General features: G+C 42.9%; 2 protein-coding genes across 2 annotated transcripts in view; one reads left to right on the forward strand and one right to left on the reverse strand.

The window, feature by feature from the left end:
• Nucleotides 1–15,382, forward strand: part of LOC105356788 (zinc finger protein OZF) — a 30,421-nt gene extending 15,039 nt beyond the window's left edge. Inside the window, exon 2 of the mRNA XM_020713207.2 lies at nucleotides 13,450–15,382. Within this exon, the coding sequence (XP_020568866.1) occupies nucleotides 13,450–14,528 (1,079 nt within the window). The 3' untranslated portion in view covers nucleotides 14,529–15,382. The remainder of the gene's footprint in view (nucleotides 1–13,449) is intronic.
• A 7,994-nt stretch (nucleotides 15,383–23,376) lies between these two features.
• Nucleotides 23,377–26,849, reverse strand: LOC101169890 (trace amine-associated receptor 13c-like). The gene has a single exon (XM_023951192.1). The coding sequence runs from the start codon at nucleotides 26,080–26,082 to the stop codon at nucleotides 25,147–25,149; it is 936 nt and encodes a 311-aa protein (XP_023806960.1). The 5' UTR covers nucleotides 26,083–26,849; the 3' UTR covers nucleotides 23,377–25,146.
• Between the last annotated feature and the right edge of the window lie 846 nt (nucleotides 26,850–27,695).

Here is a 27,695-nt window from a genome sequence, read left to right on the forward strand (position 1 = left end):
AATAGAAATTTAACAGATTTAAACAGGGATGCTGTTTAAGTCAAACCCTCTTTGCTTTATTTATTCAGCATCAGCTGAATCAGGCTCAAAATATACAACAGTGGTAGGATCTAAAAGGGGTGACAATAGCAAAGCAAGAATAAAAAATAGGGGCTTTGTGCCGTTTACATTATTGTATATTTACAGAAACCAAATAATGCATTTCCGAAACCTTCCGGCATTTTTAAAAGATTATGGAGGGAAACCAGGGTACAAATTCCAAAACTCAAATATGATGCATGAACTACAAACCAGCTGAACCACTCAGACAAAAATTTAAACTGCAATGGGACTCAGAAAATATAAAATATCTAAGAATAAAAATCTTTACTGTCATTATGCAGTGCACAATGAAATACTTTTCTAGGATTTTCCTGACAGGAATGTGGGGCGCCCTAACGCAAATTGAATTCATTTTACGCGGAAATGGGTGGTCAAAGTTTGGGGGGGGGGGGGATTTTTTTCTTTTTTCGGCACGCACTTGTCCCCTACAAGATCGCCACTGACTATTTTTCCAGAAAAACTTTCCATCCCATAACAGACTGGTCGGTGTTCACAGGTGCCGACACGCCCCCTCCGCGTGCTCACGCTGCTGTCTCCCTTTGAATGCTCTGATGGTGTTAAAGGCACCACGACAATCTGAGAACATGATTTATTGAGTTTTTTATTTTACAAAAACACAGAGAGCTGCAGCATTTTGGACCGTTAAGCTCTTTCCACCTTATCTTTGGCAGCGTTCGTGTGTGCGCTGCTTTGTCTTGTGTGTGTGCGCGTGCCGTGTGCTGTCTGAACAACAGCCACGCCCCCCGTGCACACAAATAGCCAGACAGACATCTCCTCTTCAGCAAGGATAGCCAAATTAATAAAATCATTAATTAATTTACTGAATTGGTGGTTAAATATATCTTGTGGGACACAATAAAAAAGGGACTTCTCCAGTAGTACCGATAGCAGAACCATGCAGGTCAGAGAGCGGTCCGGTGCATAAGAATCAACACTCACCCCCAACACACTTCTGTGCGCTCCTTCCTCCTACACACGCAGTGCACTGACACACGTACGCAGTCATTCTATAACACCTATATATTTAGTTCATTAGTTAGTTAGGTAGTAAGTTAGTTAATAGTTAGGTAGTAGTTAGTTGTTACTGTTATTTGTTAATAAAGAACACTGCGTTGTAATAGTATTGATTTGCGACGAGGCCGCCGTGGTATTTTGTGTTGGGGGGTGGGCTGCGGTCAAGAGAAGCTAAATCACAATAAATTAATATTCAACTTTCTTGTGTCCTGTGCGAACCTGTGAGCTGGAGCTGATAAGGTGCCAGAGGGCGAAAAAAGTAAAAACTTTGGGATGTTGGAGGTTCTGTGTGATGTAAGTGTGAGACTTATGATGTGAGTATATGGCTAGCTAGACAGAAACCGTCACTGGCAGCATCAGCAAGGTCTTTGAGGAGCCAAGGAGAAGAGACCTGCCTTACATTTTATGCAGTTTTTGCACATTTAGAAACAAAATACAGACATTGTTGTAAATAGCTTTGTCCAATTTAAACTTTTAGTACGGAAGAAGTTCTTGAGAAGATTGTCGGCTTCACCCGGACAGCACAACTGGCACAACACCACAAAAGCAAGCAACGGCAAATCAAGAAATTTCAGATTCTCACAAACCAACAACAAATCCTTAAGGACAGGCTCAACAGGGAGAATAGAGGAAACCACACTAAGGCAGGGATTGATAGAGAGAGGTGGATTAAGAATATTTCCGACTGTGAACTGACCCAAACAGAGAAAGAGGTATTATCCAAGGGGCTGAATTTCTCTGTTACACCAAATCATATCCCCGTGGTAGACCTCATTACAGCTACAGAAACGGCCATAAAGAGGAACAATCTGACTGGATCTCAAGCTGAAGAATTGCGACTCAAAATTTCGGCGGCACTGTCCAGTGCCAAACCACCACCTCTCAATCTTTCCTCAGATGAAAGAAAGGCCTTGACAGCCCTGGAGAAGGACCACAGTATCAACATTTTACCAGCGGATAAAGGGAGATGCACTGTGATCCTGAATGCGGCGGACTATGAAGCCAAAGTTACCAACCTACTCAGCGACACCACCACTTATGAAGCAAAAAACATTAAAATGCACAATAAAGTGTAAATTTATTGTTATAGCGATATCACTATACACTACGTATATCGGAAAAGATGAAGAAATTTGCAATAAATGGTGACCTTAAATGGGCTTAAACATATTATGGCAGCTTGAAAAATTAACAAACAAAATAAATCCATTTATGCAATGGACCAATCAGATGGACGCTTTAAGGTTGTTTACCAATCCAATAGAACCTTTTTATCTTAGATGTTTGTCTCCTATCTAGACTTGGGTCATTTGGAGTATAATTTTTAACTGTTGCAGTGAAATGGAAATTAAGTCTTTGGTTGTTTTGCTATTTGTTAATTTACCGCAAGTTATATTGTCATCGCAATATTGAACATTAATATCAAATTTTGTGAGTTTTCCTCATATCGTGCAGCCCTAACAGACATGCACATACATGGTGTGAAACTTGAAAGAATTTATGAAGAATAAATTTGTTGGGGTTATAATTGATGAAAAACTGACCTGGGAAGGTCAGTATTTACAAACCAAATTGTCCAGAAGTATCTCTGTGTTAAACAAAGCAAGACTGGTTCTGGACCACAAATCACTCCATATTTTATTTTATTTTATTTTATTTTATTTTATTTTATTTTATTTATTTATTTATTTATTTTTAATTTGTCCTGTCCAACAGCTAGGCAGACAGATGAGAGCTGACGGCCTCTTGTGTTGGACATATTTTATTTTAACAAGAGGGGTTATTAATCTTCAGACAAACCAAAGGTATGTCTGAATAAACCCCTTTTGTAATTGAGGCCAAACTTTATTAATTTCAATCATGTTTGAAAATCTTTGGTGTTGGACCGGACGGAAAAGGAAAGAGGGGAAGAAGAGAGAGGGACGTTAGAGAGAGGGGGGGGGGTAGGAGGGTGATAATAGGAGGGGAAGGGGGGTAAGACCATGAAGCAGCATAAAGCAACAAGTTTACTGGTTGTTAATCATTATGGTAAGGTTCAAATGTAGTACAAAAAGGGCGGGGCCTGTCCACACACACACTCAAATGTTATAAACACACCTGCTAGCTGCAAAAATGTCCACCTGTCGACATGTACACAAAACAGATAGTGTTCACACGCATACTTATGCCTTAAAACCAACTAGTGTGAAATATTTCAGTCATTCAATCATGCAAACTGTTAGTGCAAAGGTGAGCTAACACCTGTGCTCAGGTGAGTGTTTGTTTATGTTCTTCTAAAATGGATGGTGGAACGTGAAAAGAAGGAGGGAGAGTGCCCAGCCATCCCCACCCCAAGACCCCACCGCAGCAGCAGCGGCAGCCGGAATCCCCCCAACGCCACACGGGAACCGGCAGGGAACAACCGCCGCCCGGGCGACCAAGCCCGCCACCCAGGCCAGGGCCAGCAGGACCGCCGCAAGGCCCCCAGAGCCAGAGAGCAGGGAGGCACGGAGGGAAAGAGAGCGCCGCCCCAGCCCAACCAGGAGAGCAGCCCCTCCACCGCGCTGGGAGCGCCCAACGCAGGGCCCCACCGGAGAACGACGCCCACAGCCCCAGACGAGCACCCCACCACCACCCAGGAGTTCCGGGCATCCCCCCGCCCCAACCCCAGGTACGAGCCAGGACCCCCCAAGGGAGACCCGCTCCGCACTCCAGGCAGCCATCCGCCCGGCCCACGGTTGGTCCAGGGAGGAGCAAGGCAGGGGCCCGCCGCCCCCGCCCAGGAGGTTGAACCCCGGGGAAAAAAGAGGGCCCACAAGGGGTGTTGTAAATATGGCCCGACCAGGCTCGGCCACAGTTGGAAATTTGGCGGGGCCCAGCGCTCAGGAGCAGGGACCAGAACCCACCCCCCAGGGACACGAACACCCCCGGCTCAGATGTAATGTGAACCCCCCCACCGCGCGGAGAGAGCACCGCCGGGCCCAGGAAGCCGGGGACACGGCCGCCGTTGCAAAGGGGCCCGTACCCCCCACCAGGGAAGAAGTAGGGGACAGATGGTCCTAGGTCCCACCTTCCTTGCAAAATGTGTGTGCGTGTATGTGTGTGTTTGAGAGGGTGTGTGTGTGCATGTATGTGTGTTTATGTTGGGATGTATATATTGAGGAGGGAGGGGTGTGTGTACTAAGGGCGGTGCACCAAGGGGCCCTAAATGTCTAAGGTGCGGTTAAAATTGGCGGGTAGGGTGCTAGGAGGACATCTGCTGCTTGCTGGCAGTGATGTCCAAGCACCCCCCCCTACCAAGGGCCCTACATGTCTAAGGTGCCCCAAGAGGGTTGTCCCGTCCCGCCCCAGAGCCAGGGAAGGGCCGATCCCAGCCCCAGGTGCAGATGGCAGATGGACAGCCCATCCAGCGCCGCTGCCCCCCCCCCCCCCCCCCCCCCCCGAGCAGGGCCCCCCGCCAACCCCCCCCAGCACAGGCAAAGGGACCACCCCCCCCAAGCCAAGCCAGACCACCACCCCACCCCCCCACCACGCACCCCCACACCCAAGCCCAGAGGACCACGCAGCACCCCAGCCCGACCCCCCGACCAACAGAGCCCCCACCAGCCCCGCCAGGCACCGGAGGCCCCGACCCCCACCCCGGCCCACGGCAGAAGGGCAAGGAGCAACGACGACCAGGCCCCCCCACCCCCTAAGTCATGGAGTTAGCTATGGGAGACCAGAGAGACCGAATTCTTTCAAAGTTACTTGAACCTTGGGCTGACATTTTTTCCAAGCTGATATGATCAAGCAGCAGATTTCTGTGTTGACTTATATTTATATTTTTCTTGCTTTTCCAATTTATTAAAATAGTTTTTTTAGCAATGCAAAGAGTTATGAAAATGATAGAGCCTAATCCTCCTTCTACATCGATGGCACTCATGTCACCAAGCACACAAAGTGACGGTGAAGCTGTGATTGAAACCTTAAGCCAGACTGATAGATCGGCACATACCTGCTGCCAGAGAGCCTGGACAGGCGTGCAGAACCATAATGCATGCATGTAATTGTCAGGTAGATTACCGTCACAGTGCTGACAAATGTCTGAGTTGCTGAGACCCATCTTGAACATCCTCACTCCATATTTTATAGTATTTATTGTCTTACCATATATCTACACATATTTCTCTTGTATAGATGTTTGGGGGAACAACTATAAAACAACGTTAGATTCACTTTCAGTACTTCAAAAGAGAGCAATACGAATCATACACAAAGTCAGTTACTTTCAGCACATGAAAAAATTATTCATACAATCAAAATGACTAATATTATGATCTACTATAGTATTGTACAGCTCAAATAGTATTCAAGGCAGAAAAAAAATATTATCAACGAATATTCAAAGGCTATTTATTTAAAAGAGTGGAAAAGTACAATTCTAGGGGAAAAAATATATTTCTTATACATAAAGCCCGTACAAACATAAAAAGGTTTTGTCTCAATATGTTGAGGGAAGATGTGGAACAGAACCAGTGAATGCTTGAAACAGTGACCAAATATAAAAGTTTAACTATAAATACAGAAAAAGGATTATTGATGAATATGTACACACACAAAACAGAACATTAGCATTTGTACATTCTTATACTTGTAAACCTGACTCCTCTCTTCCACCCTCCTCCCTCCACTCCTGTCTATCTGAAATCAAAAACTGGTTCACCTCAAACCTTCTTAAACTCAACAGTGATAAAACCGAGCTACTTCTCATCGGTTCCAAATCCACCCTCTCCAAAGCCACAAGTCTTACTCTTTCCATTGATTCGTCTTCTGTCTCCCCCTCCCCTCAGGTGAAGAGTCTGGGTGTCATCCTAGATAGTTCATTATCTTTTCAGTCCCACATCAATAACATTACTCGGTCAGCTCATTTCCATCTACGTAACATTAATCGTCTACGCCCCTCCCTCACCGTCCCCTCTGCTTCTATCCTGGTTCACAGTCTGGTCACTTCCCGTTTAGACTACTGTAATTCTCTCCTCTGTGGTCTCGCGACCCCAAAAAACCCTCAATAAGCTCCAACTTGTCCAGAACTCAGCTGCCCGCATCATCTCCAGAACCCCCTCCTTCAGTCATATCACCCCGGTTCTCCTCCAGCTGCACTGGCTCCCCATACCCTCCAGAATCCAATTCAAATTCCTCCTGTTCACTTTTAAGGCCCTCCATAACCTGGCTCCTCCTTACCTCTCCGACCTCCTTCATATCAAAACCCCCTCTCGTTCTCTTTTTTTTATTTCATTTTTTTAAATGTATTTGTTACATTTAGTGTGTGTGGGGAGGGAGAGGGGAAGAATGTGAGGGGAGGGTGGAAGAGAGTAAAAGGAAGAAAGGTGAAAAGGTGGGGGATACAAGCACTGATTTGAATAAGTTATTATTTTAAGCTGTAACAATTATACCAGATCTGCTGGAAAGACGAATGTTACATCAAAGGTGAAAATCTGACACTAAGATGAGCGGAAAAAAAAATCTGTCCATCAATACACTGTGGGTAAGGAGGAGGGATGAAGCAGACAGGGAGCAGTGTGGCAGTGTGCACGTGCACGTGGGGGTGGAGATACATGCATGCCGCCGACGTGAACCGTGTGTTCATAAGGGGAAACAGATCCTACCCAGCCAGACCAGCCAGACCAGGAGAGGGGAGGAGAGCCCCCCAGGCCAGAAGCCCTCCCAGCACCCGGACCCAGGCAGCCCAGGAGGAGAGGAGGAGGGGACCGCCCACCCCACCAGCCAGGCACAGAGAGGGCCCCCCTACAGGGGCCCCCCCAATGCCCAGAGGCACAAGCGAACCCAGTGTCCGGCCCCCAGGCCACGAGACAGGAGCGCTTGGCCATACCAGGCAGCAGCCATGGGGGCCACCGGGCGCCGGACACCGAGACAAAGGCCAGGGACGAAGCCAGGGCCCCCGGAACCCATGAGTCGGCCACCCCCCGACTGGCGCCCCGTCTCTGCAAGCCAGCCCAGGCACGCGACCTAAGCAACCCATGGATCGCCACGCACCCACAGCCACCCCCCATAACCCTACAACCCTACACACTACAACCCCCCCCCCCCCCCCCGCCATAATATCTGAGCCCCCATGAAGACCGGTCGCCCCCCCCGACCCCACCCATGTATGGAGGTGTGGGAGTGCTGTGTGTGTGCTGCAGGTAAAATAGGAGGTCCCCAGTGTGGGGGGCTCCACCGCTGCCAAGCCAAAAATAGCCCCCCACTCCGGGGTCCCTCTGTGAGTGGTGTGTATTTGCTGCGTGTGTGCTGCTAGCATGCAGTGTGTGTGTCTACAGAGGAAGTTAAAATTGTGGGGGGGGCCAGCGAAAGGTGAGCACGGATGTTTCACCGTGCCCCCCTCCACCAGACCCTCTCCACAAGGCCCTAGATCAGGGGTCGGGAACCTATGGCTCGCGAGCCATATATGGCTCTTTTGATGGTCACATGTGGCTCGCAGACAAATCCTTAATTATACTTTTTTTTTTTCATTAGACCAGTCCTTCTCGGGCGCGATGCAATGCCAGAGGCGCGCAGTAGTAGCGGTGCTTGGAGAAAAAACTATCAGTTTACTGTTATCTATTATTTCACAGAGTTTGTACCACCCGGAAACCGTTGAATTGCCTCCCTGAGGAAGAGAGCGCAGTTTTGGTGGACGGGTTGTGTGAGGAAGAAAGCAGAGGGGGTGGGGGGTGGGGGGGGGACCGGCAGCAGGTGAATCGCGCAGAGATGGTAAAAACGTAAACCTGCTGCCCGTCACTCCTGCAGCGTGAGTGTGTGTTTGGTTCCATGTCTGTCTCACATCTAAAGAACATTCAGACCTACGATCACGTTTAAAGTCTCAACGCCTGCATGAAGCAGAAACTCACCACGGATCAACCAGACTAGACCATCAGCAAAACTACCACGAGAAATACTCATCATTTATTAGCAACAGTATAACAATGTTATTAAAAAGAATCCACAGACTTATTGGACTTTAAAAATGATGAAATTACATCAAATGCACACATTCATTTGTATATTTAGTTTTAAACATATTGTCGCGGACTGAGTTTAACTTGGCTGTTGGGCCGCGTTAAAAGTTCTGGAGTTCATGGAACGCATCGTTCAAGCAGAGATCTGATTGGCCCTCAGTTCTGTCGCTCAGCCTGTTGTTAGGGAGTTTGGACCAATGGGGTTCAGCTATGGGCCGAATAAGGAAATGGGAGGGCTGGAGCAGGACGGGGGAATATAAAGTTGGGAGAAGTGCTCTCGTCTCGGCGGGAGAGATTCAGGAGTTGCTGAATTAATTGTACGGCGTTTGTTGCGGTCTGCAGTAACCAGAATAAAGAACCTTAAAAGAGGTTAAGTCTCCGTGCCTTAGTGTGGGAAAGGGACACTACATTATTGTATGGCTCTTTCGAAATTACATTTAAAAATATGTGGCGTTTATGGCTCTCCTGGCCAAAAAGGTTCCCGACCCCTGCCCTAGATGAATCAGAGTGTCTAATATGCAAGTAAAAAGCGGGGAGGAGGGCGGGTGCCAACGAGAACCCAGAGAGGGGCATCCCCAGTGAGCCCCGCCAGCATACCCCTCCCATCCAGATCCCGGAGCCCTATGTGCCTGTGTGCAATATTTGTTTGGGTGAGAGCGGGGAGGAGCAGGCGGATGGGCACAACCGGGAGAGAAGGCTCCCCCGAGCGACCGGCCCCCCAGCCGGCCGCGGTAGGCACCCCGCCTCCCAGAGCGGCCAGGCAGCCAGAAACGGCAAGCCAGCCGCAGTTGGAGGCCAGAACCTTGTAGCGCCGAGAGACAGCCAGCAAGGAAGGGTCCCGGTGCCAGAACGGAGGGGCAGGGGGTCCAGCCCCACCATTCATACCCTGGCCTCCCTAAGGACTAGCACACCGCCCCCGCAGCCCCCCCCCCCCCCCCCCAAAAAAAGAATTTAAATAATAATAATAAGAATAATCAAATAATAATAATAATAATCTGCCATGGGCAGACGACCCCAGAGCCCCAAGTCCCCCCCCAGCCCCCGCCACGGCAACCAGCCACCCAGCACGGCACCCGGCCGCCGTTCCCGGTCAGCCGCACTGCCTACCCCGCGCCCAGAAGGCACCCGCCCAGGAACCCCTGCCAAGTTGCTGGCTGAGTGTGCGCCCCCCCACCACCCCACCCAGGCAACCAGAGCCCCGAGCCGGGAGAACGGCAGGCTCGGCAGAGCTCACCCCCCCAAACCCATCCCGGCCCACCCAACCAGCCAGGACCCGGCTCAACCTATCACCATGCCACCCCTACTAGGTGATGTGACTAACCAGCTGGAGCCAGGGAGAGTCTGAAGCCGACAGGTTTTTTGTGGAGGACATTATCTCTAAACTAATATGCTCTGACATGCAGACTGATTGAGACCCATTTTAAATAACCTCTGTCCGGTGTAGTGAGTTCTGTGGAGAACCTTGTATTAAATAAGTTGCAGATTAGGGCTTTTGGTCATATTAAAGGCATTCAAACAGATCTGTATCCAAAATTGATCACTAGAATTCAATGATAGCTCAGACTCCCATTTTGTCATGGGTAAGTAAATTGTTTCATATATGTCTGATAGCATCTTATAAATTTTGGAGGTGAGTTTGGGATTTTTAAGGTCCATGAAACGTGTTACTGTAAGGGGGAGGTCTAGGTCTATTTGGGTCAGGCAGTATTTAGTGCTTATAGCTGATTTAAGCTGCTGATATTCTAGAAATTTGTTTATATTAATTCCATAGGTTGAGGATAACGTTGAGAGGGACATAAATTTTCTATTCTGAATTATATGCTGGAACTGCTGGATTCCTTTGTTCTTCCATGAAGCAAAATGAATCATGTTTTTGTTAATCAAAATGTCAGAGTTGTTTCAAATGGGGGTAAGTTTACATGGAAATAATGTGAGGTTGTTTTTTTTAAGAAAATCCCACCAGGCTGTTAAGGATGAGCTGATGTTTAAACTTCTGAGCATTTGTGTTGTTTAATTTTAGAACTGAAGAAAGGTAAATTAGAAATATCTAGGTTATCACAGAGATTTTGTTCTATGTCTAGCCAGGATTCATCTAGCACACCAGGATTCAGCCATTTTTGTACATAACACAATCTGTTCGCGGAGTAGTAGTCCTGGAAGTCTGGAAGGCCTAGTCCTCCTCTATCTTTAGTTTTTTTTTATAGTTTTTAAACTGATCCGTGGGGGTTTAGCTTCCCAGAGGTATTGGGAAATGAATGAGTCTAATGATTTGAACCAAGTAGTTGGAGGTTTGGAAGGAATCTTTGAAAATAGGTAGTTAATTTTTGGGAGAATCGTCATTTTTATGGTTGCAACTCTCCCGATCAGAGAAATGGGTAGAGTTTTCCATCTAGTGAGATCAGCCTCGGTTGTTTTAAGCAGTTGGGTGTGGTTTAGCTTGAGTAGATCAGAAAGCGTAGAGGAGATATTTATACCTAAGTACTTTATGTTGCCTGTTTGTATTTTAGTAGATTACGGATTTAGATAATTGCAATTAATTGGTAGAATTGTACTTTTAGACCAGTTTATGGAGTATTCTGAAACTGAGGAAAATCTATTAATTAGGGAGATTATTTGGCAGATGGAAGATTGTGAATTTGGAGTAAATAGTAAAACATCATCTGCATAAAGGCTTATTTTGTGTTCTACATTTTTGGTTTGAATGCCTTCAATGTCTCAACTTTGCTTAATAGCAGCAGTTAGAGGTTCAATAAATAGTGCTAATAAAGAAACAGATAGTGGACAGCCTTGTCTGGTTCCTCTTTGTAAATAAAAGCTTGGAGATGTTTGATCATTTGTTCTGATGCGAGCATTAGGAGAGGCATATAATATTTTAATCCAGTTAATAAATGATTTCCCAAAGCCAAATTTGTTCAGGGTGGCTATTAAAAATTTCCAGTTGACCCGATTAAATGCCTTTTCTGCGTCCAGTGACAAAATGTTGCTTCTTGGTTGTTGATGGTTGTATAATCTATGAGGTTGATTAATCTGCGCATGTTGGTAGATGAATGTCTACCCTTTATAAAACCTGTTTGGTCAGGATGTATTAGAGAGGGAACTACCTTTTCTAGCCTTCCTGCCAAGGCTTTGCAGATTATTTTAAGATCTGCATTAATCAGCGATATGGGTCGATAGCTGGATGGTGATGTGGGATCTTTTCCAGGTTTCAGAAGTAAGATTATATGAGCAGAATTCATATTTGGAGGTAGATAATTGTTGTCCTTAATTTCTATTGTCATTCTGAGAAAAATGGGAGCTAAGATTTGCCAATACTCTTTATAAAATTCTGCTGGGAAGCCGTCTGGTCCTGGGGCTTTTTTACTAGGCATGTTGGTTAATGCTTTATGTAGCTCTTCTTTAGTAAAAGGGGACTCCAGGGCTGTGATTTGTTCCTGTTCCTGTCTGTTGGTCTAGGCAAATCTATGCTATTGAGAAAACTGTTGATGTCATTGTCAGAAGGATTAATTTGGGATGAGTAGAGAGATTGGTAAAAGTTATTAAAAACTGAATTTATTGTAGCTGGATCATGTGTTGCATTTCCTGTTAGGTCTATGACTGATGAAATAGTTGTCTTCTCTTTGTTTATTTTGAGTTGATTTGCCAAATATTTCCCAAATTTATTACTGTGATCAAACCTCTCCAAGCGTAGTCTCTGTAATAAAAACTGTGTTCTTTGATTAGTTATTTCATTTAATTCAATTCTTACTTTCCTTATTTGTTGTACAGTTTGATCATCCGGAGAGTTGCTGTAGTTGCTGAGTTGCCCTCAATAAGCTCCAACTGGTCCAGAACTCAGCTGCCCGCATCATCTCCAGAACCCCCTCCTTCAGTCATATCACCCCGGTTCTCCACCAGCTGCACTGGCTCCCCATACCCTCCAGAATCCAATTCAAACTCCCCCTGTTCACTTTTAAGGCCCTCCATAACCTGGCTCCTCCTTACCTCTCCGACCTCCTTCATATCAAAACCCCCTCTCGTTCTCTTCGGTCCTCCTCCTCTGTTCAGCTCTCAGTTCCTCAGGCCCGCCTCGTCACCATGGGAAGCAGAGCCTTCAGCTGCTCTGCTCCCAAACTCTGGAATTCCCTTCCTCCTGACCTCCGTAACATAGACCGCCTTTCAACATTCAGTTGCGGCCGGCTGGGGGGCCAACATTCAGTTCAAAACTCAAAACTCATCTGTTTATTTCTACCTTCCCTTCTTGATTCACCTTCGATTCTTGTCTTTTATATCTATATTTATTGTGCTTTTAATGTCTATTTTTAACCTTTGTCTGTACAGTGTCCTTGAGTTTCGTGAAAGGCGCTTTAAATAAAATGTATTATTATTATTATTACTTATAAAATAAGATTTTGTTATTCATTTGGGTGTTTCTGGAATGATAATTGCATGTGTAACTGTAACAAAATGTACTCTTAGCTAGGACACTGAACTTTGATAGTAGGAGTTCCCGGTTTAGGAAATTAATGACAAGGTACGGGGGTGAAAGTTTGTAAGATATTTCTTCTTCTCACTCCCTTTTAGATTTTTTTTTTGTTTATATAAGTTTATCTTATTTTGCTGTTCTACATACATTTTCACTTGTATGAAATTAATATTTTTGAACTTGGGGACGAGAATTTTTTTTTTTTACGGTAGCTCCTTTCACACGTGGCGGAAGTGGCGAGTTAATGAACACACTTTGGATAAGCCTAGAGCAGCGACTTTGATGCATTTCATGCATGCGCTGGATGTGAATCACGCTGGATGTGCCTCACATCCACAGGTAATCTAATTTTGGGGTACTCATTGCATTGGTCGCTTATTAGGTCAATGACATATGGGTAGATCACTGGCCATCAAAAATAAACACAATAAAAATACATTTTCTTTAGAAATCCATCAGCGAATGATCATCCTCACCGTGAAGTATGTCACTTGACTGTAATGCATAACTGCCATTCGAACAGCCTGTGATACAAATGTCACTTCACATATGTGTTTAACTACACTAAGAGAACATTCTTTCTGCCATCCAAGAGCCCGGCAATGGCTCAGTGGCGGAGGGCCACTCTGGCCCACAGGAGCGTTTATTGAGGCCCGTGTGTCTGCTTAATTGGAAGTGAGAAAGATACTCCCTGTCTGACCCATTTGTCCTGCCATCGCACCTGCTGGTAGGTCCACAGTTTTTGCGCCAGGGATCACATCCCCCCTTGTATTGGTTCTTTAATACACCAATGACACAAAAACTCAAAGAAAGCTAAAGAAAAAAAGAATGAAAAAAGGTTTAAAGTGTCCTAAAAAATATCTGTTTTTTTCTTCTTGTGAATCTTTGTCTCTGCAGTTCTCCCCCAGTATTTTCTAAGGACCCAAGAGAGGAACTCCAGTGTGAAGCTGGATAATGCAGAACCTCTTCAGATTAAAGGGCAACAGGAGCTCTGCAACAGCCAGGATGTAGAGCAGCTGGATCTGAATCGGGAGATGGATATCTTGATGGGAACTCCTACTCATGAAGAAAAGGAAGATCTAAACTGTCAGCATCTCCTAACTCAGACCTTAAATGCAACTGATGACCAGAATAAAGAAGGAAACCATCATGAAGTATCTAGATTGACTATGATGGAGAAACAAACTCATGGAAAAAAGATCAGAAAAAAAGAAGCTGTGTCAAAAACCTGGACATCCATCATGAGTCAGAAAAGTCTGATACTAAGACTAAGTCGGAAAAACAATATGAAGGTAAAAAAACACTTCAAGAAAAAAAGACTAATGGAAAAACATTGCAGAACCAAGACGGTAAAAAAGCATTGCTGTGAAGAATGTGAAAAAAGTTTCACTACTCCTTACTGTTTAAGACGACACATGAGAAGTCACACAAGAGAAAAAGCTTTGTCCTGCAAAGAATGTGGTAAAAGTTTCTTTTATACAAAAGGCCTAACTTCTCACATGAGAACCCACACAGGGGAAAAGCCTTTTTCCTGTAAAGAATGTGGTAAAAGTTTCTTTTATGCAAAAGGCCTAACTTCTCACATGAAAACCCACACAGGGGAAAAGCCTTTTTCCTGTAAAGAATGTGGTAGAACTTTCTCTCAAGCAAGCTACCTAAAAAGTCACATGATGACCCACACAGGAGAAAAGCCTTTTTCCTGTAAAGAATGTGGTAGAAGTTTCTCTCGGGCAAACACCCTAAAAGGTCATATGAGAATCCACACAGGAGAAAAGCCTTTTTCCTGTAAAGAATGTGGTAGAACTTTCTCTCAAGTAAGCTACCTAAAAAGTCACATGAGAATTCACACAGGAGAAAAGCCTTTTCCCTGTAAAGAATGTGGTAGAACTTTCTCTCGAAGAGACAGCCTAACTAAGCACATGACAATTCACACAAGAGAAAAAGCCTTTCAGCCATGCAATAACAGTATCATCTGACAGGTTTTCATAGACTGTGTTCTTTTTTCTAAATAATCAGTCTAGTTTAGATCATTCTGTTGTTCAATTAAAAATGTCATTGTTTTGAAATACCATAAATATTAAGTTTTTGATTAACCTATTTACTGTTTGAGAGAACTGGACAGAGCAAGTGTGACGTCACCCATAGAAAATGGCTTACTTCTGGATCCATCCAAAGTTATGTCATTTTTCCTAGTTTACACAGTTTTTGTGGCAACTACTGGTACCAATTAGGAGTGAGCTTGTTTGATGTCCACACACCTACCACTGAAAGCAGGCTCGAAAGAATCTGCAACGTCTTGAACGTTAGAGGTGGGGGCCAGAGGCCACCACATGCTGTTGTTGAGTCATCTGATTTGCCAGCTTATAACTCGAATAACTTGCAGTTGAGAGATATGAAAACAAAATCAGGATTTGCAAGTAAATCTGAAAAAGTTAGCAGAGCATAAAGAACTATTTAGACAAATGTAATGAGTGAGTAATAGCTGTTTATTTCTCAAATGAAGTCTATGGGATTTTGGCTTGATGGAGCCAGCAGATACGTCCTATTTAGAGTGCAAGTGTGTGTGTATGTATGGGGGGAGGGGTTTCTCAATCCAGTTTTCGTATACAGTGAATGTTTTATCTTAGAACAAGTTACTTAGGTTTTTGTTAGCACTGCTCCCACCCAGCACACCACTGCATGGAGGATGGTACTGAAGACAACAACCTGCCAAGATGTAAAAGCAATTGGGGACACATATTAACCCTTGTGCTATCCTAGGCACTTTAACGTTGGGAGTTGGGTCATCTAGACCCCACTAGACAGGGCTCTGAACCGTTTTTCTTCAATGATTTGTGATCTTCACTGGTGTCCATGGATTACATGAAATTTTTCCACCTTTATCCACCTTTGTCATGGTAGGGAGAACACGTCAAAGTAAGGGTGGGGTCATCTAATATAGCACAAGGGTTAAAAGAGGCGAGTCTCCTTAAAACATACGTCCTGCTGTTTTTTTGCTGATGATGTCCATATTTGCAGACCAGCTAAGTTTGCTGTCAAAAAGGACTGCAGGATACCTGTCGTTTTTGACCACCTCCACTTCTGCTCCATCAATGGTGATGGGTTGTAGATCAGCAGATGTCCAGCGGATGCCAGTACCATCCCTCTTGTTTTTGAAATGTTCAAATGGAGATTATTCCGCCGACTTCACTCCACAAAGTCCTGCACCGTGCCCCTGTGCTCTCCCTCCACATTCCCCCCTCCATGAAGTCCTGCATCAGGCCCCTGTTCTCCCCCTCCTAACCCTTTGATACATGCCACAATTGCAGTGTCATCAGAGAATTTCTGCATGTGACATGTACCAATTTAAATTTTTTGACATGTACCAATTTCCAGAATTTCTCTTTTGGGAGAATAACAAAGTTTATATCTATCTATCTACCAGAGTTGTAGCAGAAGTCAGTGGTGTAGAGAATGAAGAGGAGAGGCGAAATAACTGTCCCTTGAGGGGCCCCTGTGCTGCTGGTCAGCATGGATGACATACAGCTCCCCATCCTGACAAACTGTGGTCTGTTCACCAGATAGTCCATAATCTAGGGCACCAGGTGGGGATTTACTGCCAGTAAGAGGAGCTTCTGTGGGAGTAGAGGGGGCGGGTTGATATTAAAAGCACTGGAGAAGTCAATTAAGCGCATCCTCACAGAGCAGCATAGGAAGAGAATGGCATCTTCCACTCCTACCTTGGCCTGGTAGGCGAACAGTTGAGGGTCCTATTCATGTTACACCTGGGTCCCAGAAGCCACAGGACCAGCTGCTCCAGTGTCTTCATGACATATGAAGTGAGGGTGACTGACCTGTAGTCGTTCAGCTCACTGGGGCGATGCAGGATGTTTTCCAGAAAGAAGGCACCTTCCCTAGTTGCAGGCTCAGCTTATAGATCTGCTGAAGAGGGTCCTCTAGTTCATCCGGTTCCAGGTTACAACACGGACACGTGTGGCCCTCGGCAGCTCTTTTTCTTCAAGTGACTTAAAAGTTGATTTTCTCCGAAAAAAGAGATCTGACAATGGCCCAGAAGAAAAACCAAGCAACAGGTGACTACAATGACCTCAAAAAAAATATTTGACGATATTCCAACTACGTTATATCCTTTCATGGAACGAATGAACAAGATCCAGGCTAAGCTAACTCCTCTCATGGAGTCTAGTGGAAGAGTTCCGAAGACTCCAAGCTCCAAACGAGCAATGAGATAACAGAATCGACATTCTGGAGAAAAGGGTGGACCACGTGTAACAACAAGCAAGGATGAATAATATAATTCTCACTGGATTACAGATCAAACCTCGGGCAACGCTAACTACAGCTGGAGCTAGCATTGTTAGCAGTTTTCTGAAATGGGGAGTGATACAGAGTCTGGAACATCAAGTGGAATCACTTCTCACGTCTAATGCGATTTCACTGGATCTAAATACCATGGAGCCTGCCGCTTGCTTCCCAGGAGAAGGGAGACAGATAAACCAGCAATCCTAATCAGGTTTGTGAATAAAAAACACAAGCTAAATCAAAAGAAAAATCTGAAAGGATCTGCTGTTCATCTGATTGACCATCTGACCAGAAGGAATGCTGAAATTGCCAAACATGCCTTAGCATCTGAAGCAATGTCCTTTTCTGAGTCAGTTGATGATACTGATCGTAGTGCTAGCACTTTTAGCCACATTAGCAAAACTAGCATAGTTAGCATCCTATACAATGAAGCTTTGACTAGCCTTGATCAAAGGTGGGTGCTGAGGGCGGCGGTGCTGTGTAGAGGTGGGCAGCGACAGCAGAAGTGGTGTGTGGAGGCGGGCGCGGCAAGCGCCTGCGGGGAGATACGCCACTTGCAGCTTTAATTATCACTTTATTTTCTCAAAATATTGATTCATGATTTTTCCTAATGAAAAATAATTTGGACTTATTTTTAACTTTGATACTTGATCATCATATGCTATGAAGATTTTTTAAAACTGTGTTGTGTCTATATTTTCTGATGTCATATTTTTAATCATAGTCAAGATTTTTCTAATGAATAAAATCTGCATATCTTTTAGATAACTGATCTGCATTTGCTTTGTTGATTTCCAAAATACTTATGTCTATTTTTACATCTTTGTCATGTGATTTATTGATACTTTAGGATTCTTAATTCCGTCTGATGGAAGTTATGAACCGGATAATGATAAATCATGTAATAAAATGGTACAGCAGAACAGGGGTGGGTTTTATAAGTTTGCTTCCTTCCACTCCCTTTCAAACAATCTTAAAATTAATGTCTAATTATCCTAAGTTTGATATATCTTTGTATGAATGACTAACTGCTGATTGTATTGTTTTGTGCATTATTCTTATTTGATTGCTTGAAATAAACCATTTCAAATCAACACCTGGTCATCACCAGCTTCCCTCCTGGGGTGAAGTCGTCTTAGCTCCCTGCTCACATGAACAGCAGCGATGAAAGAAGGGGGATGGTTGGGAACAGTTGGAGGGCCAAATGAGGGAGAAGAGGTCAAAAATAGCGATCAGGAAGCCGGGAGGATTTGGCTGGCGGATTGAAGGTGACTTGAGAAAAGGGTTTTTTAACCAGTTGAAGAAAAGGTTCAGCTCCCCGGCTCTCTCCAGGCCTCTACCTTCTCAACTGCCAATTTTCCTGCTGTAGCCCGTCATAGTTTCCATACTTTTCCAGAGCTCCCACATGTTCCTTTAGCATCCTTTAGCTTCCTCTTGTAAGGATCTTTGCTCCTGGAAACCCCTTTTTTTTCTATTTAACACAGCCTAGACCTCACTAGTGACCCAGGGTTTATTGTTGGAGAAGCACCTTACAGTTCTGAAAGGGACCGCCAAATCCCCACAAAAGTTCATTTAGTCCATCAAAACAGCCCACTGCTCCCTTGATGTCCTCCCCATGCGATTCTCCCCACGCGATTCAACCAGTTCAATCCAGTTCATGCACTCAAAGCAGCCCCAGAAGACCACCTCCTGGTCTGTCTGGTGGTGACTGGTTGTCCCCTCACAAGAGGCATATAGCTAGGCCTTATGTGCATTTGGTCGTATTTTATATATATGCAGTGGTGGAGAGAATTGTTGGTACCCCTCAGTTTACCCTTGTGCTATCTTAGATGACCCCACCCTTGCATTGACGTGTTCTCCCTACCACGATAAAGGTGGAAAGATTTCATGTGATCCATGGACACCAGTGAGGTTCACAAATCATTGCAGAAAGAAGGTTCAGCGCACTGTTCTAGTGGGTCTAGATAACACAACTCCCAATGTTAAAGTGCCTAGGATAGCACAAGGGTTACAGAAAGTCCACAATGCTCACTGTAATGACCTCAAACATTCAAAAGTAACAATACGTTAAAATTTATTGAAAATTAAATAATTCATGGACACCAGTGAAGATCACAAATCATTGAAGAAATAAGGTTCAGCACACTGTCTAGTGGGTGTAGATGACCCAACTCCCAACGTTAAAGTGCCTAGGATAGCACAAGGGTTAAAAGGGGACAGATAGTCATGTTGCTGTTTGGTGAAAAGGTGTGTACCCCACTGAACATGGACAACAGAAAGCAAAGGAGAGGATTCTCCCAGGACATTCATTCATTCATTCATTTTCTATTCCATTTATTCCCTTTCGGGATCCCGGGGCTGCCGGAGCCTATCCCGGCCAATTCTCCCAGGACATTAGAAACAAAATTATAGAGAAACATTGTAGAGGTAAAGGCTATAAAACCATCTCTAAGCAGCTCAAAGTTCCTGTGACGACAGTGGCACATATAATTCAGAAGTTTAAGACCCACAGGACAGTAGCCAACCTCCCTGGACGTGGCCGGAGGAGGAAAATCGATGAAAAATTGAGGAGACGGTTAGTTCAAACTGTATCCAAAGAGCCCAGAACAACCTCCAAATACATTACAGGTGAACTCCTAGATCAAGGTACATCAGTGTCAGATCGCACCATTCGTCGATGTTGGAGCCAGAGTGGACTTCATGGGAGATGACCAAGGAGGACACCACTGTTGAAAGGAAATCATTAAAAAAACTAGACTGGAATTTGCAAAAATGCATGTTGACAAGCCACAAAGCTTCTGGGTAAATGTCCTTTGGACAGATGAGACAAAACTGGAGCGTTTTGGTAAGGCACATCAGCTCTATGTTTGTAGACTCAAAAATGATGCATACAACGAAAAGAACACTTTCCCTACTGTAAAACATGAAGGAGGCTCAGTTCTGTTTTGGGGCTGCTTTGCTGCATCTGGCCCAGGGTGTCTTGAAGTTGTGCAAGCTCAAATGATATCTCAAGATTATCAAGGCATTCTAGAAATGTGCTGCCTAGTGTCAGAAAGCTTGGTCTCAGTCGCAGGTCATGGGTCTTCCAACAGGACAACGATCCAAAACATGCAGCCAAAAAAGCCCAAGAATGACTAAGAGAAAAGCGTTGGACTATTCTGAAGTGGCCTTCTGTGAGCCCAGATCTGACACCCGTCAAACCTGAGACAACTGGAGCAGTTTGCTCATGAGGAGTGGGCCAAAATACCTGTCGACAGGTGCAGAAGGCTCATTGACAAATACAGAAACTGTTTAATTGCAGTGATTGCCTCAAAAGGTTGTGCAACAAATATTAAGGTATGGGTACCATCATTTTTGTCCAGCCCTATTTCATTGGTTTGTTTTTTTAAATAATTTTGTTAATCAACAACTCAAAAGTAGGGGTGTGTATTGGCAAGAGTCTGGCGATACGACATGTATCCCGATACGCGCCCTGCGATACGATACATTTCCCGATATTTTACCGAAACATATTTTCTTTCTTTTTTTTAAAATATGACTTTGAAAAAACTCAACCTGAATTTTAATGTCCTCCACTTTAGTAAAATGGTGAAATTCGGTTTAATGATCACAATGTTAAGCACTGCAATTGTATCTCATATATAAGTTGCGTTTACCAAAGCAAATTCATAGTGCTTTTATTTTGGTAAGTTAAAATATAGCAAGGGAACAGTCAACATTGTCTGATTTAAAAAAAAATCAGACAGAGGAATCCAGCGCATCACTTTTCCATGATATTCTAATTTTTGGGTAAGGGTCACTATTGTGGTGAAACTACAGGCACTGGAAAGTTTCTGAATGAGACATCTAACCAGATGCTCTGTTCCTGGGGCAGGTTAACCAATTACAGAGCAGGTAATTATTCCATCAGCGGTTCTGAAACGTAAAAATAAGAATAAAAGTTGAGTTGGAGGTAGGGATTGCCAACATCTGTCAGTTGTCTCAAAAGTCCTAAAAGCCAGCCAGGCTCCAAAGGACTCTTCCTTTAGCTTGACCCTTACTCTGGTGTTGATCACCAGATTCAAAGATATCTAACCCTTCAGGGGGGTATTCCAGAAGGCACGTTTAAACTACCCTGGCTGAAGTCCGCCTGAACTTGCTTACTGTGGGTATGTGTGTGTATATATGTATATATATGAATGCGTCACAATGTCAGCATCATCGTGCGATTGGGTCTTCTCCAAAACTGGAGAGGTGTGTCATGGGAGGAGCAGGCTAAAGCCAAAAACGACAGAAATTATTCTTTTTAAATAAAAATGTATGAAACAACTAACAAAACAAACACATTCTCATTCATGTTGAATGTTGTGGTGGACGTAGTTTGTAAGCCGAAAAAGCGTGGCCACCCTGCTACACGTAACCCTTGTGCTATCATAGGCACTTTAACATTGGGAGTTGGGTCATCTAGACCCACTAGACAGTACGCTGAACCTTTTTTCTTCAATGATTTGTGATCTTCACTGGTGTCCAATGATTACATGAAATCTTTCCACCTTTATCCTCCTTTGTCATGGTAGGGAGAAGACGTCAATGTAAGGGTGGGGTCATCTAAGATAGCACAAGGGTTAAGAGAGATTAGCATTTATAATAAAAGTATCCTAAAACTGCACACTGTGTACAAGGCAGTCAAGGCTGAGTCTTCACTGGTGGTCTGAAGTTTATTTCATGAAAATTACTTTTACTGTTACACAAGCGGCCTTATTTTCAGTCGTTATAAAGATCTTAATGGGCTTCATCCATAGTTTTTTATTTAAGGTTTCACTAAAATTTTTTCAACTACCCCTGGCTGCAGCCTGCAGAATTGATCAACTTAGTGGAATGCTGAAACGCTGTGGAATGTTAACACGCTGTGGAATGTTAACCCCGCCCACGTTTAGCCCGTCTGCTGTGGAATGTTAACCCCGCCCACGTTGAGCCCGTCTTCTTTGCATTTTACAAGTTTCCATGTGCAATACTGCCACTTACCTGTTTTTAAGGAGTTTTTCCTTACTGTGAAGGGGGGTTCGAAGGGCAGGATTATCAGTTTAGTTTAGTCTGTTTTGTTAAAGTTTAGTATTATCCTAATGCATTCTATGTATTCATGATCCTTTTTTGATTGTATGTTTACCTTACAATTACCGGCATGAAGCCCATTGAGACGTCTGTTCGAATTTGCGCTATATAAAAAAATATGTAGAATTGAATTAGAGAATTTATACCGTGATTGCTGTCTTCTTATCTTTTACAAGTTTCCATGTGCGTGTAGTAGGGAGTTAATGAATTTTGTCTGGCCTCACGGACCAGGAAAAAGTATGTGTGGCCGACTTTTATCCTTGGACGCACTTAAAATACGTGCCGACAATGGAGCAATGTGGATTGTTTCTGCATGCATTGAGTGACCAACGTGAATTTCCACCGGTTTGTGTGTTTGAACGGACGTAAATAAATGCAATTAATCTCCTTTTGGATATGTACAATCGTGGTTTAAGAATATTTTTTTTTAGGAAAATGCTCCCTTTGATTTATGGCTACAGGAGAAAAGGGCAGACTGAGCAAAGCTGCTAAATGTAACATTAGTTATATTCTACAGTCTCTTGGACATAAAGTTTAACTGTACCTGCCATTTATTGATCAATGGTTTATTGTTATATGTAAAATTATATCACAATATAAAATAGATAATTTATCACACCCAGGTTCCACAGATATTGTGTAATAACTGTATTTATTCTCAGTCTGTGCATAGTCTCAGGTGGGTTAAACATTTAAAGTAAAACCCCTGATATCATGCTAGACGTACATGTGTGGGTTTCCTCCGGGCCTTCCTCCGAGCATCCAAAAACATGCTTAATAAGTAAATTGGTCACTCTAAAGCAGTGTTTTTCAACCTTTTCTGAGCCACGGCACACTTTAACCCTGACAAAAATCCCGCGGCACACCAGCATCCCAAAAAAAAAAAAGCAGAAATTCATGGTCTGTATTGATCGACAGCCCCCCCCCCGCGCGCGCAATCTCACGTGGATTTTTGTGATAATTGTGGCAGAAAAAGCAGGAAGTTGCGGCTGTTTTTTTCTAAGAGATAAACCACCAGCTAAAGACGAGCTGGGTATTTGTGAAATTACCAACTGTTTTTAATTGGGCTGATGCTAAAAAAAATGTAAAAAGAAATAGTAGGAGTGTGGGGTCATGGGTCGTATTTATTAACAGAGGGGGTGAAAGGTAGGTTGGGTTTTCATTGTAATATTGTGTATATTTTGTGCCTTAAATATCACAGCGCTTTTTTATAAATAAAGTTCGATTTGATTTAATTAGTGTCTAAAACCTCCTTCAAACATAGCAAAATTGCAGAGATATCTTTTGATTGTTGTTAAATATAATGAGCATTTAAATATGATTAATAAAGACACAGTTTATCAATATAGTGTTGACAGTTTTATGTTCATTACAAAGGAGACTCAATCAGGAATCAATGAGCAACTGTAGCTCTCAAAGACCGCCAGGAGGTGTCACTGTTTCTTTTGTTTCAAGTGCCTGAGTCTAGCACAGCCCTCAGATCAGCTGAGAAAAGGTTGCTTTGCTTCCTTTGGCCAGAAACTTAGTAAAAAAAAAAAGCCAATAGCAGTCACAGGGGCACATCCATGTTAATTGGAAGTTTATCTCAAACATGTTATAAAGTAAAGTGTTTTGAGGATTTGTGCTTTTCTACTGGTATCCTTTGGGTTATGAGTAATCCTTTAATTATGTTAAGCTTTTTTAGAATTCTGTGTTTTCTACAGTCATAGTAAAACCAGATTTGAGCTTTTAAACATCAAAATTGCTTTTTTTTAAGGTAATAATACATCATTATTAAAGTCTCATGGTTTTCTCATGGTAAGGGCCTCTGTTTTTCTGACATTTTTGTTTTTCCCTATTGAAATTTATCTGTTTAGTTTGTTCTTTTTAAAGTTTATTTCAGGTAATCTTTTTTTCTATTTAATAAAGTTTAAGTTATTTCCAACTCATTTTCTTGCATTTCCGCCTTGAAACACCACCAGTAACAAAACCTTATCTCTTGTACATTTTTCATGGAGAAAGTATTTGATTAAAAAAAAAAACTCGGTTTCCAGACTGTTCGTGTTTTTGTTACACATAAGATTTGTGGCTTTTTAAGGGGCCCGGATTTGATGGACTAATAATTTTAGAAGCTGTTCATTTGATAAACTTATTAGAATTAAATCCAAAAGTATTATTCCTGAGTTAATTACAATTTTCATTTTAGCTGTATGTTTTCACAATCTTGTTTGCTCCACACTGTCTGGGATTACAAAATGACTTATTTGTAAAAACAATAAATACAAATAAGGTAAAAACTAAAAAGCTTCTCTAGGTTAAAGAACCTGTAATTTTACTCAACAGTTGAAACTGGTGCTGATAAAGTCAAATGAATAAAGAAAGTAATACCAAGGAACAAAATGTCAAATTAAGGATTTATTGACCTAATAACTTTGTTTTTTTTACCCATCAACCTATCTTCTCACTGAATTCCTTTCTGGGTCACTGGTTTTCTCGTGACAAACCAGCTACTGTTGTGAAGTGAAGGCGGGGTACAACCCAGACAGGTCGCCAGTCTGTTGCAGGATCACACAGTCACGTTCACACCAACATACAATTTTGAATCCTCAGTTTTCCTATGAGGCATGTGAAGGATTTTAATTTCACAAAAGCTTTTCATACAGATTTTATTTTTATACAGCTTTTCTACAGGGTTTAATTACTGCTTTTGAATGACTTACGTTTTTCTTTACTTATAAGTCTATTGTCTGAGATCTGGAGTTGTGTGCAGAAAGGAGGGGTCACAGCTGTAGTAGGGGGAGGGAGGCCATAGGAGCAGTTGGATTGGTCAGAAGTTGGCTTCTGGTGTCAGGTAACCCCAATGATTTTTAAGTGTGAGCATCAAGGGAACGCCCCTGCATGCGTGGAGTTGCAGAAGGGTGAGACAAAGTCAGACTATTTTAGAAGGAATGCTGAGAAATGGTCTCCAAAGGTTTGTAAGTTCTTCTTCATCTCCAAATAAAATAGCTTAGTTTAGCCTCTTGAATTTTGCTTCTTCCTCAACTAAAAATAACCTGGCGTTCTAAAACGGGGAATCATGTCTCAACTCATGGTCAGTCTGGCCTGCACCAGGCATACACGGGGAGAACATGCATCGATGTGAGGAAAGAGTGCTAACCACTATACCACCATGCAGTCATATTTAATTTTCCATAATGTGAAATTTGTATATAAGTTTATCTTTTTCTACAGAATGTTTGTTTCACAGGAGCCAGGCTCCAGAATCTGAAGAGTGATGATCAGTTTGACAGCTTTTCTGAACCAGGGGTAAAACAACGTGTAGATTAGAGGGTTTATGGTAGAATTAAAAAAGAACAAATAATACACAAACTCTGAAAATCTGTCAAACAATACGGAACCCGCGATGGAGTAACAGTAATACGGACAGAAACATAACAGGAAGACAATTACTAGAACTCCCAGAGTCCTGGCTGCTTTCAACTCAGATTTCTTTGTAGTGGCAGCCACAGAGAGCTGCAGTGTGACAGCTGTAACATGAGAACGCATGGCACGGGCCTGAGACACGGCCACCACAAACACTCTCATGTACAGAACTACAATCACAAAAACTGGAACAATAAAGGTTAGAACAGTGTCAATAGTACCTGTGATGTTGTCAACAATTATCACACATTCTCCATAACAGGAATTATGCATTCCTAGCTGAATCAATTCATCTTTTACAAGTATAATATTATAGAGAGCAGAGATGAGCCAACACAGACACACACACACTTTAGCTCTTCTCTCAGTCACTCTGCTTGGATAATGAAGAGGGTCACAGATCGCTACAAAACGATCAGCTGAAATGAGAACCATCACCCCTACTGAGGCAGAGGTGATGATGTATGACACATAAATAAATAAAGAACATAGAGAGTCACCAAGAAACCAGCAGGAGGTTTTTCTAAGGATGTCAACAGGCATCGATAAAAGACCAACAAGAAAGTCAGAGACAGCCAGAGAAAGGAGGAGGATGTTAGTGGGAGTGTGGAGCTGCCTGTAGAGACACAGAAAAACATCATTATAATAAAAGACATTCAATTGCATAAAATAGCAAGTCACAATAAAAATAATCAGTTTTATCTTAATTTGCCAATTCTTTATGTGCATTTTATTCATAGACCCACATTGTATGAAAGTCAAAAAAGCACATTTCAACTTTGCTGTTTGAGTACCATATTTCTAACAAAATATTTCTAACATGTTCTTTTTGCAAAAGAATATGGTAAATAATCAGATCAAAAAGTTACAGAGAGTCTGTGCCTGAAGTGGGAGACTGAGATGATAATCATTAGATTTAGAACCACGGTGACCAGAGAGATGCAGGAGAGCAACACATGAAGCAACATCGTCTCAGACAACAGCGACACTGGCTTCTTGCAGGAGTAATTGAAAAGCTGTGGAAAACAGAGGTCTGTTGTATCCTGGAGCGACATCCTCACAAATCTATTGACAGCTGCAGTTCCTGCTTACAAAGCTTTGTTGTCATCAACTTTTGCCCTCCCTTTACTGTAAACCAATGGTTCTTTTCTTCCTATGCAAATGAATCATGTGGTTATTAGTCAGCGGAGCTTCATAGCCACATATTTAATGGATATTTAAAAAAAATATATAAATTGCAGAATGAGGAGATATTCATTTGCCGTTGTACAGCCTCAGCATTTATGAAAACATTGAGGTCCACTCAGACCAGAAAATCAGTGACATGCATGAGTGTGTTTGACCTCAAAGGACAGAGGACACATTGGAGGACTTTGTTGGTACAGATTTGTTATAAAAGATAAATAAGTGATTTAGTGATTTAGGCGTTCTAGGCAAGGCAAGGCAAGTTTATTTGTATAGCACAATTCGTACACAAAGTAATTCAAGGTGCTTCACAAAACAGAAAAGTGCATTAAAATCACAATACATCATAGAAATAATCAACATAAAATTTACTTTAAAAGAAAAGGAAGAAAAAAAAAAGATTTAAAAAGAAAGGAAGGAAAGAAAAGTGCAGATAGGACCTTTCAGTCATATACACGGCTAAACAGAAATGTTTTAAGTCTAGATTTGAACATGAACACAGAAGAGGCCTGTCTTACGCCTTCAGGGAGGCTGTTCCAGATTTTAGCTGCAGAATATTGAAACGCTGATTCCCCTTGTTTAGTTCTGACTCTGGGAATCAACAGGAGGCCGGCCCCTGAGGTCCTCAGAGTACGAGATGGTTCATATGGCACTAACATGTCAGAGATGTACTTTGGTGCGTGGCCATGGAGAGACTTGTACACAAGCACATCTACAATGACAATAGAACCCAACAATTTGTTGTTTTCATTCAATTGAGAAAACTATGAAAATTACTTGTTAGAAGTATAAAAGATTTAATTTTAACCATTAAAATAAATGCAGAATTATAAATTGTAAATGTTAATGTAATGTATTGTAAATTCAACGGAAATAGGTGCCAAACTTCCAAAATAAAATTTCCACTTTTGAAAATGACATAAAATAAAAATGACATTGACACATTTTAAAGGATTTAAAGGATAGTTTTAATCTGTTTTGGGTCGTAAAAATAGTGGACCAGCACTACACCCTCTTAAGGGTGCTGGAGGGTTTGTGGGACTTCACCTTATCCAGTCCATGTGATTTGAGGATTTGGAGAAGGTGCTTGACTCCCCCCCCCCCCCCCCCCCCCCCCCCATGGTGTCCTGTGGAGGGTTCTCTGGGATTATGTGGAGCCTTAATAA

This window comes from Oryzias latipes, chromosome 21 (genome assembly GCF_002234675.1).
Source record: "Oryzias latipes chromosome 21, ASM223467v1".
In the NCBI taxonomy this organism is placed as follows: Eukaryota; Metazoa; Chordata; class Actinopteri; order Beloniformes; family Adrianichthyidae; genus Oryzias; species Oryzias latipes.